This window comes from Lissotriton helveticus, chromosome 12 (assembly GCF_964261635.1).
Source record: "Lissotriton helveticus chromosome 12, aLisHel1.1, whole genome shotgun sequence".
NCBI classification, from domain to species: Eukaryota; Metazoa; Chordata; class Amphibia; order Caudata; family Salamandridae; genus Lissotriton; species Lissotriton helveticus.
This window is the reverse complement of record NC_136073.1, coordinates 454,341,051-454,354,770: the sequence shown is the minus strand read 5'-3', so window position 1 is coordinate 454,354,770 and position 13,720 is coordinate 454,341,051. Positions and strand designations below refer to the sequence as shown.

Below are 13,720 nucleotides of genomic sequence, written 5' to 3'. Positions count from 1 at the left end.
TCAGTTTACAATAGGGTCAGTGTACAGCCCAAACGAGCACCAGGACCGATTCCTCCACTCTGCATTAGTGGATGTCACGGCGTCACCAGATAGACACATCATACTGGGAGTGGATTTAAACTTGGTGTTCGATTCCTCTCTAGATAGGTCAGCGCAGCGTTACCCACAGACTGGGGAATTGTCGAACACGGTTAGGACACAATTAGCTGATTTGGATTTGCATGACCTCTGGCGGGGGTTTCATCCTTTAGACAGGGACAACTCATATTATTCACACGCACATAAGACGTACGCTCGGTTGGACTATCTGCTGGTCTCAGGCCCGGTTCGAGACATGGCCACTGCTTCCGAGGTAGGGGTCATCTCTCTTTCGGATCACGCGCCGGTCTCGGGGACCTTCCTCCCCCCGTCGACCCCGGTACACCGTGGGGTCTGGCGACTTCGGGACACTCTCCTACACAAAAAGACTGTGGTGCAGCGCATAACAGAATCAGTGCAGGAATTTCAACTGCATAACTCCAACCCCGACACCACATTAGCGACTCAATGGGGAGCACTCAAGGCGGTTTTGAGGGGAAATTTCATAGCAATTTCCTCAGCTGAAAACCAAGAGAGAAAGGCTAAGCGGGAGGAGCTCACGCAGAAGGTCAGGGAACTGGAGCTGGTACATCGTCGCACTGGGGCTCCCAGGATTTGGAGGCAGCTGAAAGCGGCTAGGAAACTCCTATCGGCTTTAGATTTAGACAGGGCTGAGTATGCGGCACTGCGTCTCAAACACGCTTATTACACAGGAGGGGATCGCTGTGGCCGATTACTGGCAGCTAAGCTCAGAGCTGCGCACCAGTGCCGTCGAGTAAAAGAAATTGCGGGGACAGGGGGGCAGTCAGTCACCGAAGACGTCGAGATCGCCGAGAGTTTTTGCCAATTCTATTCTGAGCTTTACACGGCAGATGCCTCGATGATAGGTGAGCCCGATGAGTACCTGGACTCGGTGGCTCTCCAGTCCCTGGCTCCGGCGCAGGCCGACCACCTAGAACGGGAGATTCGGATTGAGGAGGTTGTTGCGGCGATTTCCAGGCTGAAACACGGGAAGGCCCCGGGCCCGGACGGCTACACCTCCCTTTTCTACAGAACGTTCTGCACGATCTTAGCGCCCATACTGACCAAGCTGTTCAATTCCTTTGCCTCCCCCGGTGCAATCTTGCCGGATCTCCTGCAGGCGACTGTTTCAGTTATACCTAAACCGGGGAAGGACAAGACTCAGTGTAGTTCGTATAGACCAATCTCCCTCCTAAATGTCGATCTCAAGATCTGTACGGGGATCCTGGCTGCGAGATTGGCGCAGTATCTCCCTGGGCTGATTGACCCGGACCAATCCGGCTTTGTACCTGGCAGGCAAACAGTAGATAATACTAAGAGGTTAGTGCATGTACTGGAAAAAGCCTCACGGGTCCCGGGAGAGAGGATGCTACTTTCGGTCAACGCCGAAAAGGCGTTCGATCGGGTGCACTGGCCGTACCTGGAGCGGGTGATGGCACGGATGGGTATAGGGGAGAAATTTAGGAGCATGGTCTTTAACTGCTACAGGTTCCCTTCGGCTACGGTACGTGTCAATGGCTGTGGCTCGAGGCGCTTTAATATTGAACGTGGCACGAGACAGGGGTGCCCACTATCCCCTCTTCTTTTTGCTCTATACATGGAGCCCTTTGCCCAGAGAGTGCGGCAGAACCCGGGCGCGATTGGGGTGCGGATGGGAGGGCACACTCACACGGTTAGCCTATATGCGGACGATGTAATTTTCACACTAGAGGACCCGAGGCGGGCCTTACCCGCATGTATGGAGGAGCTTGAGGCTTTCGCGGAAACAGCTGGGTTTCGGATGAATGTGGGGAAATCTACTGCATTGGATGTCTCCCTGACGCCTGCGACGAGACAGGACCTGCAGAGGCGTTTCCCGCTTCAATGGTCACGGCACCACGTGCCGTACCTGGGTATCCTCTTAGCTCCCACGTTACAGGCGATGGTGGCGACTAATTATGAGGTGCTGAGCAAGAAAGTGAAAGAGGAGCTGGGGAGATGGAGCAAGGGGACGATATCCTGGCTAGGTAGGATAGCAGCAATTAAGATGACAGTCTTACCCCAGATTCTGTATTTATTCTGTGCGCTTCCGCTACAGCCCCCTCAGGGTTGGATAGGGCAGATGCAGACTGATTTGTCTCGATTTGTTTGGCAGGGCCGCAAACCCCGAATGAAAAGGGCATTGACGACGTTGGCGCCGGAGGCAGGTGGACTGGGGGTCCCTGATCTTCAAAAGTATTTCCAGGCGTCACAGCTCAGGTACCTGGTGGAATGGAGCAGGTGGGAGTCGGACAAGCACTGGCTCTTCCAGGATCAAGCGGTGGCGGGCCGGCCCCTGCAGGAAATACCGTTCCTGCGCAGACCGCACCGCCCTCCGAACCTTTACGCATCCTTTATCACGAGGGTGCCGCTGAGGATTTGGGACGCCACTCACAGACCTTTTGGCCTCACCATGTTCCCTTCTCCGTTCACGCCCATTGTGGACAACCCAGACTTCACGCCGGGGACAGAACCGGGAGCCTACACGCACTGGCGGGGGGGGGGTGCAGAGCACTCTTTCATGTATATGGTGAGGACGGGGTCCTCCCCTTTGAGGATCTCAAAGAGAATTACCAACTGACCGAGGCGGATAGGATGAGGTATTGGCAGGTTCGACACTGGGCCCTGCAGCCACAGGTGCGGGAGTCAGCAGACAGGAACCTGTTGCCTTATGAACGGTGGCTTGCAACGCGTACTTCGGACGCTAAACTAATATCTGACCTGTATAGAATGCTGCAACCACCGCCCTCTCATCTGTATAATGTAGGGAGAGGTGGGACAGAGAACTGGGGAGAACACTTAGCCACAAGGAATGGGAGCAAATCTCATATAGAGCACGACATTCTGCATATCATGTAGGACTCACCGAAACCTTCACCAAGGTCTCTACATATTGGTACCACACTCCAGAGCGCCTACATGAAATGAACCGCCTCCTAGACACTGCATGTTGGCGTCATTGCGGGCAGGTTGGCACACTGACACATATTTTATGGGATTGCCCACTGCTACAGGATTACTGGACAGAGGTGATCAATGAGATAGATGCATGCTTTGGTATCGAGTTGCCCCGCTTCCCGGCCTATACCCTGCTGGGTCTCCCCAATGCCTTAATGTACCCATTGAAATCTCGGAGGGGGAGGCACATTGCTATTGCGCTGGGCTCAGCGATTCAGAACATTTTAATACACTAGCGCACACCCACCGTCCCCTCCATTACGGGTTGGCTACATAGGCTGTGGCATGTTCTGGGAATGGAAAAGATATCACTTACACTGGCTGGAGAAGTAGATCAATTCCAGGAGCTGTGGCTACCCTTCCATACACTGCTGGCCGCTGAATTCAAGGAGATTACCTGCCCGAGGTACCTGAGGCTACTGAGGCTCACACCACCGATACCGTGAAAGGTCAGGATGGAGAGGAATGAACCTTACAAGTGACAGGGGAGCTCATGCAAGTAGGAGATGCGAGTGTCCGCTTTTTACCTGGCGTGGCACCGGACGGGAGGGGGGTGGGAAGGGGAGAGGGGTGGGTAAGGGTGGTTGTTGGGGTGGTTTGTTCAGTTGAAAGAGAGGTACAGCGGGGTTATTATAAGCTTACAGTCCAATGCTCAAGTGCGATACACAGGCGGGCCACCCAGGGCGGCCCTGACAATGCTGGGACTGTTGAACTCTATAGGTAGCGGCGAGCCCTGGAGGAAGCATTTATTTATTTTTGTCATTGATTGTCCTTTATTGCCTTTTCATGTATATCTTCGCTGCTGTACTGTACTTAATAAAATACTTTAAACCTAAAGACTAAATGGTGGCTGGAAGCAATAATTAACTGGGACATGGATTGTCAGAGCAGTATGTTCAAGGATCAGCGCACGAGGAACCTGAATGAATATGCTGCTATTCAAAGGTATTTCAAATTACAATATTGTGTATTTTTTTGTAAAATATAAAATGGAAACAAGATTTCGATGTGTTGTTACAGACCTGTGATAAAGCTGTACCTTATAGTTAAGTAAATTTCCAACCTAGCACACCTAAATAACTAGTTCTTTAAAGTGCCATGAGCTCAACAGTGACATATCGGGACTAACTCTCACCACTGTCTTAAACAGAATTCATCACCCAGTACTCTGAAGTTGCTACAACATGCTATGTTTCAGCAAAATACAAAGCCCCTTAAATAAGAGTTAAACACATAATAAAATGCCCAAATTGGTTGATGGTAAACTTGACTAATCCAAGTATACTATCACATTCACATCCATAGGTGTATCCTCCATATGAGATAGACACCCTTTTGCGTTACACAACTTTTCGGATCACAGAATATTTCTAAAAGAGTTTGTAAGACCCTTCACTACCCTGGAAATGGCAATAAAAGAAAACCAATCCTGTAATCCCACCTGTGGTCCTACCCCAACTACATTATATTGAGGCATAAGCAGGTAAATCTGTGCCTTTCTTAGCTAAGCATATACCTAATGCACACATAGTTGTCTCGATTCTACTGATCCAAACAAATACGTGTCCATAACAAGTTGCATGAAAACACATATCTTTACATAGCAAGTCACGAAGGAGATCAAAGTAATCTTAAGATCACAGGACAGCAGAAAGGTTGTTGGTTTGGAGTGTAGGACACACCTATCTCCCACTATGAGAAGGTAGTAGGAATCAAAGGCAGAGGGAGGAGTCAAGGTGACTTCTTCAAAACATGTCCAGAAGTAACATGTCTTGGTCTGAATCAATGATTTGGCAGTCCCATGCGATGAGACACCCCTTACCATGTTTTAGGGCACCAAGTGAGCCATATTATTGGCCAGTACAAATAACATTTGAATTCATAAACTCAGTAATGTAGTGGAGGGTTTAAGACACATTTCAAGCAACCCTAAAAAGGACAAAGTCTGTTGTAGTTATCAGAAAGATCAAGATTAATATCCACACCTGATTGATGTCCGAAAATCAGGGGTTATGTATCCTTCCTCAAAGAGGGAAAAGGAAGGAAGGTAGGAAGAACAATATGGAGTGCCATGTTGGAAGAAGAGATCCATTTAAGCTTGAACTCTGAACACAAATGAAGCACACGCTTGCAAAGGACAATTCTTAGAAAAGGATGCTTGGACATCAGTATGTCTATATGCCCATGACATTTGACCAGTGTCATTGCCACCAGGATAACAACCTTAAACTCAAGGAATTTTAAAAGGACCGTTCTGTATTATGTCATAAAAAATCTGAAATTCTAAGCGAAGATCTTCAAAATATGCAACATTCCAGAATCAGTATTCTTGGTGATTGTTAGAGATGTAGGGTCTAGGTAAAAAGCACTACGCTGGATCGCCCCTTTTAAAGAACTTCAGGAGAGACTGACATACATTTTACTGTAGAGAAGGTGACCAGAAGATGGCTTGCCCAAGATTTACTTTCCTCAAAAGCTGACTCCCAAGCCCTTCAGTGATCACAATCTCTCACCTTAGCTCTCAAAATACTTTATTGGCAGTTTACTGGTCTCTAGACATGGCCATTACCAAAACCAAAACAAATCGCTACTATAACTTTGGGGTACTAAACAAAGAATTACAATCCTTTGAACCCGCTACCAGGGCAGAAACAAAGAAAAAAAGTTAAAACCATTAAGTTAAAACAAACAATATTTTATTTTAATCAAAAGCAGAATATGGACGTTACAATTTAAAACCAATTTGTTGGCTGGTGTTCTCAATAAATAGCCACCAGGAGGCATCACTGCATTTTAAGCGCTGAAATAAAGCAATGCCACCAGTTTTAAAAAATAATTTTGGGAAAACACTGTCCTTTAAAACCATGGGTTCAATGACATTTAGCAGTCAATGTTTTGCTTTTGCAGAAACTCCTCACAACTTCGGGTCCACAGTAAAATGTCCAGTTGCATCTGCTCCTTGGGTTCCCTCAAATGTAGAGCTTTTCTACTCTTCAAATACACAGGAGAAAATGTGCATGTGGGACTGCGGAAGAAAACATCTAGCTGCTGTTGGTATGCTTGGTTTCATTCAGGTGGGCACAGGTCTTTAGTATTTAACCAACTCTGGTAATCTAGGAGAGCCATTCCTTCTAGGTAGACATTGGTCCATTTCACAGGAGTAGCTTCAGGGGGTGGTGTTTTACTAAATGTTTTATTTAGCAAATAGTTGGGTACAAGAGATTTCAGTCAGGTATGGAAAGGTGTCTGTCAGATTTCACCTGGGATTTTTAAATATTCACTTAGATAAAAACACACACTCTTCTGTTTTGAAGGTCTTAAAACATGGGTATTTTACAAAATACTGTGTTTAAAGTACCCCCCTCATAATCCACACTCCTTTCCCTTAGCATTGAGCTTTAAGCCCCCCTCATGCGTTGATTCTCATGTAATAATTAACATGATTTGTTAATGGGATTGTCGGAAAATCTGAAGCTCATCCTCCCCCCCCCCCAGTCTTACTGATAAAGCTACACACTTGTTCCCTTTGTCATTACTGAGTCAGCAGGAGACTAGCTACCTCAACCCTCAGAGGAGATATGCTCTTACAGCGACTCAAAGCAAAGCAAGACACTTCTGTCAAAGGTTCTTCTTCTGACAGATGGGAATTCTTACAGCAAGAACTATTCTATCTTATTCTATTACCATCATGTCTCTATCTGTCTTGAGAGTGCTGGGCCAGCAAGAGCATGTAAAGGTTGAACTCAGATGTGATTGTGAAATCCCATAACAAATCCAGGGACAGTTCTAACATATTCTCCATCCAGTTTTTACTGCAATATTACCCAGTCCCTCTTTCCTAAAAGATTAATAATTCTCAAAACAAGATCACAGAACTTTGTTCTTCAGTTTTGAAAAAAAAGCAGAGCCAAGAGTTTATTAGAATTGTATATTTGTCTGCCCCAAACTCCTCCCAATACTCACCCTCTTTTCCCCCCAAAGAAAGATAATTCCCATCCCATTTCCCCATGCCACATCTGCCTCCTTTAATTGGAAAGAGTGGTTCTCCAGATCAACTATATTGCTTCTCATCGAGGCTGAACAGGATGTTTTGATCTGGGAGATAGTTTCAGTGAAAGGAAAGGTGTTGTTCAGAGAGCGATTTCATCAATGTCTGTTGGTCCCATCATGACCCTTTCCTATATGTAAGACTATTTTATAAAATACTATTGCCCAATATCACCGCCCCCAGTCATGGTTTAGTTTATGAGCAAGTTCTGGCATTGAAGAATGGGGGTATGAGCTTCCTATGATTTTGGGGCATGACAGGAGCCGTTTCATTCTTTTACATATTAGGGAACTTCAATACAAATGGTAAAGAGTGTATATGATTCAACTCAAAAGCTTTCAAAGCAACCCATTAATTTATTGATTACTAGAGCACCTTCTGAGGCCGGGGTTTATAGTTCATTTTCTTTGGCCCAATCTCATAGCACAGAGATTCTGGCACCATGTCATACACAGGCAGAATAGCATCATTCAATATCCTGCTCGAATCAACCCCAAAGAAATCATCTTGGCCGAGAGAGGACTGGTAAATAACGTCCTAATTTTGGTAAGAAAGACAATAGAACTTGAATGGAAATCATAAGGGGGTTTCCATATGAACAGCAGGAGGGCTTCCAGTCACAACCTTGTGTGCTAGAAAGGAAAGGGCTCGTATTAGATGTTAGTCCCAAAAGGCTGCAGCTTTGTGGAACCGTTGAGATCATCTTGTTTTTTAATTGTTTTGTGGGACCTTTGAGATAATCTTGTTTTTTAATTGTTTGTTGCCACACACACACACAGCCAAAGGTTCAGTAGAGTGCTAACCGGTGCACATTTGTAATTAAGAGATACATGCAGTAGGATGTCTTGGCCTCCTGTCTCATCTGGGGAAGCCCATGGGATCTGGCAAGTGGAATGGTTATCATCTCTATTACCTTTCCATTTTGTAGTGTGATTGGTATATTTGTAAACCCTTACATATCCTGTAGTGATGGGAAAAAAGATGGAAGTGATAATAGGAAATTTGTGGAAATGTAAAATACATTTATAGGCCAGGACACTTCTGTATTCCATATAACAGAGATCTAAATGTGATTGTGAATTACCCAGCCTTCTGCTACTGTGGTCAGTCAATTTCTGTGGAAATGTGATGAGTACAATAATTGAAATCATTTGTATATATGTGAACACAATGTTTTGTGCTAGTCTATTTTAAAGAATAATTTTAAAAATCTGATCTCTGAAGCTCCTATACCTATGTTATCAGTAGTTTGTTCATTCATTTCAAGAGAGCCTCCATTCCCCCCCATCTTCATTACAGTTTCTTCCTTGGGTTCTTCTGTCAATCTGGACTGAAGTTGTTCTGGGTGACTGTTTGGTTCTGTAAAACAAAAAAGATAGACATCTATGAAAGTTATGAACCTCTTTGAGGCAGCATTTATACGTTGATATACATTTATTCTACACAGCACAACTATCAATGTAGTCTCTTAATGATTATTTCTTCTAGGAGCAAGATTTTTTTTCACTTTCTCCATAACAAAAGCAACACACATCCAGTAGTATTTTAAAAAAAGAATTTTCAGACACAACAGAATGCAGGGGTACATTGCTGCTGAATAGCTTCTCAGCCGTGAGCTCCGCAATATCCCTCTGGCTCCGGCCCTGTGTGTCCTCAATGCCGGGCCTGTCTACCTGATCTCAGCTGGTGTCCCGTTCCCGCTCTGTCTGACGACTCCTCTTCTATGGACAGGAGTGTTGATCTTCACACCCCCTCCGTCTCGGCTCCATTGCGGCGCGCCCGGTTTCAGGCTGATGACGCCTGGGGCGCGCCGTCCAGTGTTTTTTCCTTCGGGCAGGGAGGCTGTTTTAGACAGCTGCTGAAGTGCACAGGGAGAGGCACACAGCCTTACGGGTTACTGTCCGGGGCACACCTGGGAGGATCGGCTTCTGCCGGGTACCCCTGCTTCTACCTGGGGCACAGAAGCCCTCAATAAGAACTAGTGGAATATGGCTCCCCCAGGATGCGGTGGTAAATTTGCTTCTTTTTTTTTTTTGCCCATGAGCCCAAGACAGGCTAGAAGTGAGGGCAAGGATTCTGGAGCCTCTTTTACATTTCTGGAGGCTATCAAGAGAGGAGAGAAGGGAGAGAAGGGGGAGAAGCTCGCAAAGGAGGGGCCTCAGTCATTTGCTCAAATAAGTATGGGGGTTTCTACTGCATTATTGGGTGTACAGGCAGCTGAAAGTTGTATGAGACAGCCAAACAGATACGCTTTAAGAAATAATAGTCTCTGCACAGCAGAAATCCCCCTAACCTCCCAAGGCCCTATCTACGAGAAAATTGAGTGTAAGCAAAGAGGTAGGAAAACTAAGATCCTGAACGCAGGGAACATTAGTTTAGAACTTACCCAAGCCCCACTCATACTTACAGCACATCCCCTTTTTGCTCCAGCCCTGCAGAAAAGAAAAGAGGAGTGAATAAAAATAACCCCTTCTCTGAGATCTTTCTTTAAGGTGCAGGCCAAGACACAGATTAAAGGGCCCAATAATATTATTTTCCCAGTCCCCCTACGAGCAATTTGACTGGTCCTATGGGAAGGCAAAGTCAAGAGTTTAGCTAATATGAAGTCCAAATTACAAAGCACGGAAGGATTATGCATGGGCGTTGCTACTGATAATAGATTCCAAGTATTAGGGGATATTGAGACAAATCCCATTGAGGAGGGGGGAAAGATTCGACTAATACAACTGCAGCGGCTACCTCCAGATCGACGGAAGACAACCAGATGAAGTAGGGTCTGGAATAAATGCTAGATGCTTTATCCACTGAGATCAGAAGCAAGTTTGATAGATCAGAGGGAAACCAAATTAAGATTCAAGAGACCTGTGAGACTTTAGAGGCTAGAATGTCATCCAACACAAAGAGAATTTGCTCAATGGAAGCCTTCTTGGAGACCCTTAATGGGGAGGTGGAGCCTAATCAGGTTGAAATTCAAACGCTAAAGAGAGGGGAGAAGGGTCTACTGGACAAGATGGAATATTTTGAAAATAACACCAGGCGAAACAACATCAGAATACTTAATATTCCAGAGGGCCTCGAGGGTGATAATATTAAAGGGTATGTCATTAGCTTATTAAAAGAATGCATCCCCTTTGTGGATGCTCTGGAATTGGAGGCGGATATGGATTAGTTACTTACCTGTAATCCTAGTTCTCTTCCAGGGGTATCCTCATCAAAGTCATAAGCATTAGAATAGTCATAAGCATTAGAATATTCCTGCTTATGTGCGGGACCCCGGAAACACTATATTATATGTGCCCCACATATATATACTCATATAAATACATATATATATATATTCACTGAAAAAACCATAGGTTATAGACCATATATAGTTAGGAATTAGCATTTAAAAAACCTTATTTTACTCACACAAAACCATTGAAATTCCATATATAGTTAGTTGCACTAACTATATATCGCGCACCCGCAATCCACTGCTGATGATGTCACATATTACATCATTCATGACATGGTCAGTGACATCACTGATGACATCACTGATGACATCTCAAATGACATCACTGATGACATCACTGATGACATCATCCAGTGATTATGTGTTTCTGTAAAGTTTAAATATGTTTTACATATTGAAGAATGAGTGGATGTATAAGTGTCTGAATGAAGGTTTTAGTAGGTGCGTGATTGACTGTATGAGTGACTGATTAAATGCGTCCTACTGAATGCACGGGTTAGTGACTAAACTGTCTGAAAGTGTGCATCAGTATGTCTGTTGTTGTGCAAGCTGCTGCATGTGTTGATCAGTAGCTATATGAGTGGCTATATGGGTTATTGATTGGTTGCACAAGTATTTGTATGGGAGACTGAGTGTGTGTATGGCTGGCTGGGAGGTGTGTGACTCTGTGCAGATCAATGTGTACTTGTATCAGTGATTGTATAAGAGAGTAAGTATGTGTTAGTATATGTTTCAAAAATGTAAGGTGTTCTGTGTTTAACTGTATAGATGAGAAAATGGAAGTGTGATTGATTCTTTTCAGGACTGACTAGGTGTGTGAGTAACTCCATGGATGAGTGGCAGAGTGTGAGTGTCTGTATAGGTGTATGAGTGCATATGATAGTGTTTTAAAGATGAGTGATTGTATGTATGAATGATTGTATGGGTGAATGAGTGAATGTGTGTGTAGACATAGGAATCAGTGAGTGCGTATGTAGTAACTAGTATTGGTGTGTCAATGGTTTCAAAAATTATACTCTGTATTTAACACTGGGTGTAACGGAGGTTATATTAGAGTGTGAGGAGATGCATTGTATTATCACATGAATGATATCATCAGTGATGTGATCATTGATGTCAAATGAGATGTCATCAGTGATGTCATCAGTGATGTCATTTGAGATGTCATCAGTGATGTCATCAGTGATGTCACTGACCATGTCATGAATGATGTAATATGTGACATCATCAGCAGTGGATTGCGGGTGCGCGATATATAGTTAGTGCAACTAACTATATATGGAATTTCAATGGTTTTGTGTGAGTAAAATAAGGTTTTTTAAATGCTAATTCCTAACTATATATGGTCTATAACCTATGGTTTTTTCAGTGAATTTTCAAGGTTTTGTAAATGCTAATTCCTAACTATATATGGTCTATAACCTATGGTTTTTTCAGTGAATTTTCAAGGTTTTGTAAATGCTAATTCCTAACTATATATGGTCTATAACCTATGGTTTTTTCTGTGAATTTCATTGGTTTTTTAACAGCTAATATCTGTAGCTGTAAAATGTATTCTTCTTTAAATCCAAAAATATATTTTATATGTTTATGAATAATTTTTTTTTTTTAATATTTTTTTTTCTTCGTTCCCGCTTCGCGAATCGGGAAGCTTCCCGTTAGCTGACCTTGATGCCGCGAAATAGACCGCGAGCCGGTAAACGTTTCTTTACCGCAACTGCCGCGTTAGAAAACAACATCGTGACGCCTCCCGTCCGCATGACGTTTCGCGTTGTCGCGTGATACGTCATATGACGTGCTACGTTAGCGAACTCGTACGCTTACCGAGTCGCAAAGCACAGGTTTCTGGAAGCAAACCGGGAGGCCCTGCAAAGCGCGTAACGTAAACACAGCAGGTCATGTGACTTGGTAATAACACTTTTCATTGGTTCATTTCACTTTCGGTTTCCTAATGATGTAAGACTAGGTCATATGATCTAAAATGAACACTTTTCATTGGTTGAGAACTATTTTTTTTTCCCAAATGGTGAAAATCCCTCCTTCTTTCCTCACTCTGACTTTCATCATTGTGAGAGAAAGACCCTTTGTTACCAGTGAGCAATGGCTTCTTTACTAGCTTCAGCTGGTGCTTCCCCACCACCTCCACCACATCCAAGGAAGAGTGGACCACCTGCTAAAGTTATAATTCAGCAAGAAGAGGAAGAAGAGGAACAGGACGACCTAGATAATCTCCCTATTATGGCCAGAAGATCTGTTGTACCGGAAGTAACGGGACCAGAGGGCAGGGAGATGGTGCCAAATATACAAACGAGATTTCGTGAAGTAAAACAAGTCTGCGTACATTGCAGTGGAATCATTTGCTACGCAGAAAGTAGCATCACTCTGATCAACAGAGCTATTAACAATCATGCTCATGTTTGTCCGAAACTCCCCAAACAATAAATTCTTTTTTTTGTTTTCTTCCTCCTGTTGAGCCCTTTACAATGAATCGTTTTCGTTGCCCCCTCCGAAAAAAAAACAAAAAAAATATAAAACTGTTCAGAAAAATTCAAAAAAAGTAAAAAAATGTTCAGAAAAATAATAAAAAAAATATAAAACAACAAAAACAATTTAAAAAAAAGTTCTTTTCAGAACTACCTCCCCGTTATAAAAAAATTGGTTCAATATTTGCAACTGTGCCAACCTCTATTTCTCTTAGTTCGCTTCCCAGTTCGCTCCCCGGTACGCGAACCGGAAGCGAACCAAAAAAAATTTTTTATAAAAAAGAACAGTAAGTATAAGGGAAGGAAACAGACAGTTATGTTAAAAGAAAGACAGCTATAGGGGAGTAAACTAGAGATACTATTACCCGTAATCCACTGCTGATGATGTCACATATTACATCATTCATGACATGCTCAGTGACATCATCAGCAGAGGATTGCGGGTAACAGTATCCCTAGTTTATTCCCTATAGCTGTGTTTCTTTTAACATAACTGTCTGTTTCCTTCCCTTATACTTACTGTTCTTTTAAAAAAAAATTTTTTAGATCTGTCAGAAACAGTGAAAGTAATGAAATATAAAAGACTACGTAGAATATGAGCACTGTATGCAACAACTTTGACACTGACAGAAGCCTCACCTTCTCCATGCCTCCTACACAGTTCTACATGTACATCATAAATGCAAACAGAACAGAATTAATTATACATGTTAAATGGTTTATTTTTGCTGTTCTCAGAATGTATCAAATTTCACTAAAACAGTGACTTGAAGGTATTCATCATATAACAGCGGGGAAAAAAAAACACTATCAAAATGATTGTGTTTAAAAAACCCATACATTACAAATCAGAATTCAGAACTCCTTAAAGTTAAC

General features: G+C 43.5%; 1 protein-coding gene across 5 annotated transcripts in view; it reads right to left on the bottom strand.

Annotated features, from left to right (window-relative positions):
* Window positions 1–13,720, bottom strand: part of DNAAF1 (dynein axonemal assembly factor 1) — a 504,693-nt gene that overhangs the window by 292,869 nt on the left and 198,104 nt on the right. For 4 of the 5 annotated variants that reach the window (XM_078669123.1, XM_078669127.1, XM_078669124.1 and 1 more), the window contains one exon: window positions 8,357–8,482. The exons of the other annotated variant lie outside the window; for it this stretch is intronic. In XM_078669123.1, the coding sequence (XP_078525249.1) occupies window positions 8,357–8,482 (126 nt within the window). The remainder of the gene's footprint in view (window positions 1–8,356; window positions 8,483–13,720) is intronic. 5 annotated transcript variants of the gene reach the window in all.